We start from the raw sequence: 8,096 nt of genomic DNA on the forward strand, positions 1-8,096 counted from the left end.
AAGAAAAGAAAAGAAAAAAGTCACATGCCCCAATTTCTGTCACCCCCACAGGAAGAATGCAGTGGAGGTGGAGCTGAGCAAGTGCAAGATTGACATGATGTCCCTCAACAGCCAACTGCTGGATGCCATCCAGCAGAAGGTGAACCTCTCACAGCAGCTGGAGGCCTGGCAGGTGAGCAGTCCCAGCCCCACAGGGCAGGGTCTGGGTGGCACGTGGTCCCAGAGGCACCTTTGGGTGACTGTCCCCCCTCCCTGGGGGTTTGCTGCGTTCTCAGCCCGTAGATTGGGGGGTTTGGTTTTGGCTCTGCAGGAGCCAGTGGCGCAGTGGGACTCGGGGGGGGGGGGTGAGCTGCCCTCCCTGCTCCAAGCTGTTCAGCTGAGAGCTGTTCATGATACAGGAACACTCATTTAAACTGGAGAAACAGATTGTATCTCATGGCTGCAAGCAGAATGGGTAACATGCACATTGCAGAGTAACCTGCTGTGCCCCTGGAGGGGAGGGGTCCATGCAGGAGGTGTCCCCAGCAGGTACAGCCTTGGGGACATGTGGACACACCATGTCCATGCATTTCCATAAAGGACCAGAAAGGTGGGAGAGTGGGAGACAGAGGGGTTGTTATGACTGTTGCTGCACTGTTTTCATCAACTCAGAAGATCCATCAAGAAGGAGAAGCTAAAATCCCAGCTCTCCACCAAGGTAAAAAAACCAAACCCATGGCAGTCCCACAGCTGCCCTGGAGATGCTCTGCTTGGGGTCAGTGGGGAAAACCCTCGTCAAGGCAGAGAGCCCTTGAGAGCAGGCAAAGCTGTCTCCTCCCAGAACCAGCACCTAGGGAGGGCTGCTTTAACACCAAATAAAGCAGAATCAAAAGGTCTGTGCCATTTAGAGTGATTTGTTGCAGACCATGCAAGACCTCAACTCTACTAAAAACCAGCCTGACCAGTAGAAACCTTTCCCGTACAACCTCGCTCCTGTCTCAACTCCACTGTGTTTTCGTTTCTCTCTTTTTTTTTTTTCTTCTTTTCTTTTCTTTCTCCTGCTTACAGTTTGCTTCCTCAGGGCTTTTTACTATCTGGCTCCTTTGGTTTCTGATCTAGTGGCCTTTCTCAGTTCCTGTACCAACAGCTTTAGTCGTACACCCCTCCTGCCTTTGAGGTGAGCTCCCCACACCCTTGCCAACACTCGCCATCCCCTTGCCTGCTCCATCTGCTGCCACCATCACCCACATCCTTCTCTGCCCTCACCATCATCTGGCAAGAGGGGCCAGTGGGGGGGTCTCCATTACCCACAATATTCTGCACACACACACCCCACCTCAGCACCAGGCCAGGGCACGAGGGGTAGAATCCCCTTGTCCCCACGGTGAGGCTTTTCCAGGTCACCACGGGAAAAGCCAGGCTGAGGTGCACATATTATTAATCCTCTGTATCCCCATATCTAGGATTTGGAAAACTTCCTGAAATAGAGACTGGCATAGGAGCTGTCTGGATCCAAGTTCTGCTTCAGTTTGGATGGGTGGTATTTAATGTACTTAGTACATTTAGTATTCAGTGCTAGAGTAAACCCAGCTTAGGGTTTAACAACAGGTCCTATTGCAGCAATACAACAACCCCAGAGCTGCTCCCACCAGCTCTGAGATGAGGCCCAGGCCCACTAGCACAGCAGTAAGTTGTCTCCAACTTACTGACCTAAAGCATTATTACACAGCAGCAAAATAGCTTCCAACCACCTAATGTCCCCAGAACAGCAGCTCAGCCACAGAGGCACAAAACAAGTCAGGTGATTTATGTATTCTGGGGACTGTTTTCCAAAGGTGAATGTTTCTGATAAAATAGAATAAGAGTCTCTGCTTTAGCTGGGCATAAGTAAAAGCTTTCATCTGATAGCATTTTGTTCTTGCACCCTTCTAGTCTGCATTTTACCAAGGACTCTCAACAAGATTACTCTGTTCTGTAAACACATAATCATACAGGCTATAAAATAGAACACAAGCAAAAATCCTCCACAGCCAAGTGCTGTGCTCTCTGATTCACACATCTGACAGACAGGGGCCCAAACACAGTGCACTCTCAATAGTGCATACTGTATTTTTATATATATATATAATATTTTTTGTGTATATATATAAAAAATATATATAAATCATACTCACCCCTTGTCATGTGCTTGATCAAGGACACAGATCTGCCATGCAGGAGCCTGGGTACCTACTTCATTTACTAGAAGAGGTGCCTTCAAAATCCCAGTGCCATACATTTTCACATGGCAGCTTCAGCTCTGGAAACCTGTTTCATCTTAATACTAATGTTTACCTTAACCTCTTCAACTCTCCCTCTGCCTTTCCTCTCTCCAGCCCTGCTCTTAAAAGACCCAAAGCTTCCCCAGTCTGTGTAGCTCTGTACCCTCCTGCTCCCCCAGGGAAAGTCCCCATAATAAATTCAGGTCCAGGTCATGGCTATTGATCCTTTTCCCTGCAGAAAATGCTGCAACAAGAGATTAAACATCGTTCAAGCTTCCACTCCCACTTGGCTGATTTGATCTCACATACAGAGCACCTGCTGGGCAATGGCAGCACCTTCCCTTCTGTCCTGGTGCTTCCCTGACAGGCTGCCCTGCATGAGGTGCCAAATGAACAGCACTTCCACCACTACAGCCCATCCAGAGAATCCTTGTTCTCACCAGATAGTGCCTTCAGTCCTAATCAGGGACCAAGCTGCTGGAGAACATTTGATTCCTCCTGTAGGGCGAGTTTGTGGACACACATTTTCACTAAGCTGCAGTTTAAACATGCAATTAGAGCAGAAGTAACAGATTTGAAGGTTTAAAATCTGTAGAATTGATAGCCATGTTTTCAAGGAACACGGCAGCACACTGTTACTGGCAACAGAACTGGCTAATTATTTTGTGTAGAGCAATTCCATTGTGCTGCAAACGTGGACAAAACCAGAGAATTTCTGGTACATCTCAAAAGCCCCAGTTCATGCCGAGCTGCCAGTCAGATTGCTTCCACTGCTCTGCTCTGGGGGAAGGAGCAGATTTAAGGGATGAGCTCAGTTCTCTTTGATAAGTCTGGTGCAAAGCCCACGTGGGGTCTGGCCGGCCCCCACACCTTCCCCAGGCCCTCAGTACCTTCCCCAAAGAAGCCCCACTAACGTGGCTGTGCTGGCAGCTCTGCCACACCTGCCTGCTCCCCACGGTGCACACACAGGCCTGCTCAGCACAGACGTCCTTCCTTCTTCTGGCATCTGCTTTCAGCTGCATTTGTTCTTTTTATTTATTTCTCCCCCCAAAGGGGACATCTACAAGCTGCAAACAGCAGAGGAACATAGTTCAGAGGTGTCACAGGGTCCCAGGCAGCCTCAGTGCTCCTGGGTGAGAGCACCTGAGTGATTTATCCCTCAGAACTGTGTGATTTATCTTCCTGGCTCACTGAAAAGCCTCAGGGCAGCAAGCACAGCTGAGCCTGCTGTCGGGTGGGGGCTCAGACCTGTCCCCACTCTTGTCATCCCTGCTCCATCTCATCACTGCACGTTTCATACCCATTTCAGCCGCGTCCCGGCGCGAGCTCCCGTGGAGCATCAGCTGCCACTAACACCCCTCTCCTCTCCCTCCGCTGCAGGATGACATGCACAGGGTCATTGACCAGCAGCTGATGGACAAACACCCGAAGGAATGGAGCCAGCTTGCTTATTCCTTCTCCAGTGGCTCCGGAGCCAAGCGGAGTGCCAGACCCTCCCCCGCGTTCAGGCCGGAGCAGCAGGGGGACGAACCCGTCGGGGCGGAAGGAAACCGTCTCTTTTCCTTTTTCAAGAAAAATTGATTTGAAAAAGAGAAAACTCTCCAACAGTTCCTGCTTCAAGATGGGGAGTGGGGCAGCTGCCCAGCTTGCTGATGGACCCAAGTCTGATCCACTGAGTAAAAAAGAAGGGGGCAAAGGAGTTAACCCTTGAGACTCTGCACTATTTACACCGCACCTGGTCTGAACCAAATGTTTACATGAATTGGAGATTTGCAAATTGACAATGTGATACTAATAGAAAGAAACTTTTCTTATTCTATAAGTGAAGTGATAAACTTCAGGGTATATTTTAGGCGCTTCGGCACAGTCCAGTTTCTGCTGTGAAGAATACTCTGATTGTCTTAAAAGCATTCTCATGCTGGAGAAGGAAATAAGCAGCCCCAAGACAGAGCAGTGCAGGGGATTGAGAACTGCTGTCACAGTGAGCACAGGGGGAAGAAGAGGCTGAATGTAAGAGAAGAGAGGGGAGTCATTTATACCACCCTCCAGTCCTGGCAGCTGTGACATCCTTCATCCATCCCACCAAGACTGGAGTCACTCTGGCCCCAGCATTGCCATGTTTTGACAAATGTAGCTTTCTCTGTGGTGGAAGTTGAGCCCTCACTGCAGATCCTGCCTGGGCACCTGCAGCTCTGCGTGGCTGTTCACCCTCGCTGGGAATCCAGGCTCCTCACAGCTCAGGGCAGGGGGCAGATTGCTGGTGTCACTGTCTTCTCCAGCTCCCTCCTGTTACAGAGGTAAGAGTTGCAGTCTGTAGCTACACAGAATGTTAAGGATTTCTCCCCAAGAGACTGACCATCTACAACAGATTACAGACTGGATTAAAGTTGTGGATGTTTGGTCCTGGGGCAGCTGCTGTCCCTCTGATGACCAAAGGTAGTTGAGGAGCTTCAGCAAGTCACACACTTCTCCCCAAAGCCATGCACACCTCCCAAACAGAGAAGAAACCTGTCATTTTAACTGGATAGGCCCCCAAAAGCCCAACTAATAATTCACTGAAAGCCTACCCATAATGATGTCAGTGGGTCTTTGACACTGGGTTGGCACTCAGTCCTCAGAAAGCACACTGGCATCTGCCTTCACTGAGGCCAAAGGCCATCAGGGTGTCTACAAAACTCTGGAAAGCCTGCAGGTTACTGTGCCCCATGCAGTAACATTGGCTGGGGCCCGGCAGAAAGGAGGAGTACTTGTCCCTGCCTGCAAGTGAGTTACTTCTCAGCCCTTTGGCAAGCAGGGAGCCAAACCTCCTACTGATCAAAGATGATCAGAGCCTGCTTTGCACGACTTCATCAACAAGGAGCAACGTGACTTTTCTGGTGTATGCACACAGCAGTGCTGGAAATCCTGCAATACTCAATTAAGGACCTTCCCTCTGCACTGTATGGGCACCTTACAGCTCCTCTCTTTAACAGTCTACCATCATAAGCCAGTGAGGAATGCCAGGCTCAGTTCAGAGATGTCCTGCTGCTGTCATGCAATTTTCACACATTCTTGCAGTTTATGATACCCACAGGCCCTAAGTTGTCTCCCTGCTGCTTTAAACAGGCCACCACCTACACTGTCCCACAGGAAACAGAGCTGGGTACACCTTCAGCTCTGCCCTGCTCAGCAACTTTGGTGCTAAAACACCATCCTACAGGGAGCTGCTCTCTCTGCTCACTATTTACAGGAACAAGCTTTCTGCTAGAATTAGGTATCAAACACCTTCTTCTAAGCAGCAGGTAAGAGGCTGGTGGCTTGGGTTTTATTATTATTCAACTTACCTGTGGGATAGAACATCCATAATACCTCAGTACAAATATCCTTTCTGCCTACAAAGATTTGAGCATTCCCATACTTCCTTGTTAGCATGAAACTACCGCACTGATATTAAATCATCTTGCACTAAGACAGCTCCATGGTACAAGAAGCAGAGTACTCTGAGGTTGGAAGCTATGGTAAAGAGCTGAGTGGTAAGACCCATTTACTTGAAAGCAATGAAACCTGGATTGCAGAGCCTGCTCCAGGAAATACTTGGACAAAGCCCCACCAATACAGCTTGATGCTTATGGGGAAAGGAATCCGAAGTCTCACAGGCAGGGGAGGAAACTGAACCTTGGCCTCTCCTTTCTAGGCAATGCTCAACTGTTGAGTATCTGCTTGTATCCACTTGTGCAAGCGAGGGAAAGGGATGTAGCACAGTGCCAAGTGCTCTCAGGATGGTGAGTCCTCATCCTCCTGTCTCACCTGTACTGTGACTCTCCACAGGACAAAGACATGAGGCACATGCTCAGCATCTCCTGCTGCCAGGACTGTTACACCCACATGCATTAACATAACCTTTGATACCTGCAAAAGGAGGGTTCACAGATGCCAGCAATACCTGTGAACAGTTACACCCTGAAAAGGATGCTCTGCTTATTGTGGGAGAGCCACGTGAACATCTTGGTCCCTCACGGACCTTTTTTCTGCTGTCAGTTGTCACTTCCCAGGCCCCACCAGCTCTCTCTTCAAGCCACATACCCAGCAGCTGTGTGGGACTCTACCCCCGTGAGGATGGATGGATGGATGGATGCAATCCAAAGGCAAGGGCCTTAAGTTATCCCGTGAAGATGCAGTAATGAGATGAAGAAAGGTGCCTTCTGCTACATGTTTGCTGAGGAAAGCAACTCATTCACTTGCAGGGGTAGGCACAGCACATCTCTTAATTTAAGGAAAATCCTTAATCCCATTGCAGTTTTATGTATTTAATAAGAGTGATGGAAGAGATTGCAAGAGGAAAGCCAGCGTGTTCCAAGGTGCCAGTTGGGTATGGTTTCTTCAAACTAGCCCCTTAAGCCTAAAGACTTAGTTGCACTACTAAACCCAGAAATACAAGAGAACTGGGTGTAATGAACTGGACAACACACCAAAGGAGACCTCCTTGTGCTGAGCTGCTACTCCACAGGAACAGAAACTGCCTTAACATAGCAGCTAGGTTTTGTCGTTCTGTCTTCAGAAACCTCACCCGTGCAGTCCTTCACACTCATTTGTCACGTTGTGTTTTAACAAGGTCCCGACTACTTCACTTCGCACTGTCATCAAAACACTCACCTCCATCCTGTCACAGCCAGGAGCCTGGAATCAGCCTTGCAGTGCTGGTTAGAAGACACTTCACTCGTGGTACTTGCTGCTCCCAGGACACACATGGCAAAAAGGACACATTGGCTCCAGTGGGTGAGATGGAGGAAGCGCATTAACCCGGCAGGTACTCAGGATCCCAAAGGAGATTTAAGGCGTGGGATCAGCAGCTCTAAACACAACCCTCAGCCTTGCTTTTGAGATAATGGTAAATAAAGCAGTAGTGCTGCACAGTCACTGTTCAAATATTGCACAGAGAAGAGATGCCTGCTGAGATTAAGGTTACAAAGGACTTTCCCACAGTTCAGTAACAGGTGACTGTTTGGGCAAACGTTTGTTACGCCAGCCTGAGGGAAAAGGGATCAGTCTCCCCTTCCCAAACTCTGTAAGGGAAGCGACTGTAAACAAGGAACAAGTGTAACTGAAAGGCAAGTCACTAGCACTTTATCTTATTACAAACTTAGATCAGCAACTTGCCATCAAGGTGAACAGTAGATCAGCTAATGACAACAGAATAATTTTGCACAGAGAAGCAGGAAGGGAGGCTGCAGGCAGGGCCGATGCACTTGTCCTACTTAGGATGGTAAATTCCAGATTTGCCTCTCCATCAGGCAAACTCTCTACTCCCCACTCAGCTATAAAAAGCAAGATTGTTTGAACCAAAAAGCCAAGAAAGGAAGTGTCTGGGTGCTGCAGCAATGATTCCCTTGGATTGAGAGGGGAAAAGCACACAGCAGGGACAAGCAGAAAGAATGTATCTATAGATATGTACATATACCACAGTGCTGTAATTTTTGTATGTAGCAGTAATGTAAATAAATGTATGGTTTTTATAAGATACATATTACAAAAATCTATAAAGGCATATTTTTAGTAAAAACAATGCTCTACTTCTTTTGTAAATAGTTCTCTTCAGAATAAAACAGATCATTTATAAGATACCGTCTCAACTCTCACTGCTTATTGTGCTTAGCTGCAAAACAAGCTCATTTTTTGAACTGTCATTTAACACTCAACAGCGTCTTTAGTGCTGCATCATCCCAAGAAATTCAGCCACATAAAGCACTTGTGTGTGTTCAGAAGAGAACAGGCCAGGAGAAAAAAACATTTGAAGCATCTGATTTACCAGAGGAGCTGGTAAATCATCCCACCTTCCAGCCACTTGTGTCTGATTTACTGGCTGTTACATGGAGGCAG

At 48.1% G+C, this 8,096-nt stretch overlaps 1 protein-coding gene across 4 annotated transcripts in view; it reads left to right on the forward strand.

The window, feature by feature from the left end:
* Positions 1-7,836, forward strand: part of BICDL1 (BICD family like cargo adaptor 1) — a 50,187-nt gene extending 42,351 nt beyond the window's left edge. For 2 of the 4 annotated variants that reach the window (XM_032705588.1, XM_032705589.1), the window contains exons 10-11: positions 52-172; positions 3,621-7,836. In XM_032705588.1, the coding sequence (XP_032561479.1) occupies positions 52-172; positions 3,621-3,821 (322 nt within the window). In that variant the 3' untranslated portion in view covers positions 3,822-7,836. The remainder of the gene's footprint in view (positions 1-51; positions 173-3,620) is intronic. The other 2 variants (XR_004360131.1, XR_004360132.1) reach the window with 2 other exon arrangements.
* The last annotated feature ends 260 nt before the right edge of the window (positions 7,837-8,096 follow it).

This window comes from Chiroxiphia lanceolata, chromosome 18 (assembly GCF_009829145.1).
Source record: "Chiroxiphia lanceolata isolate bChiLan1 chromosome 18, bChiLan1.pri, whole genome shotgun sequence".
Classification (NCBI taxonomy): Eukaryota; Metazoa; Chordata; class Aves; order Passeriformes; family Pipridae; genus Chiroxiphia; species Chiroxiphia lanceolata.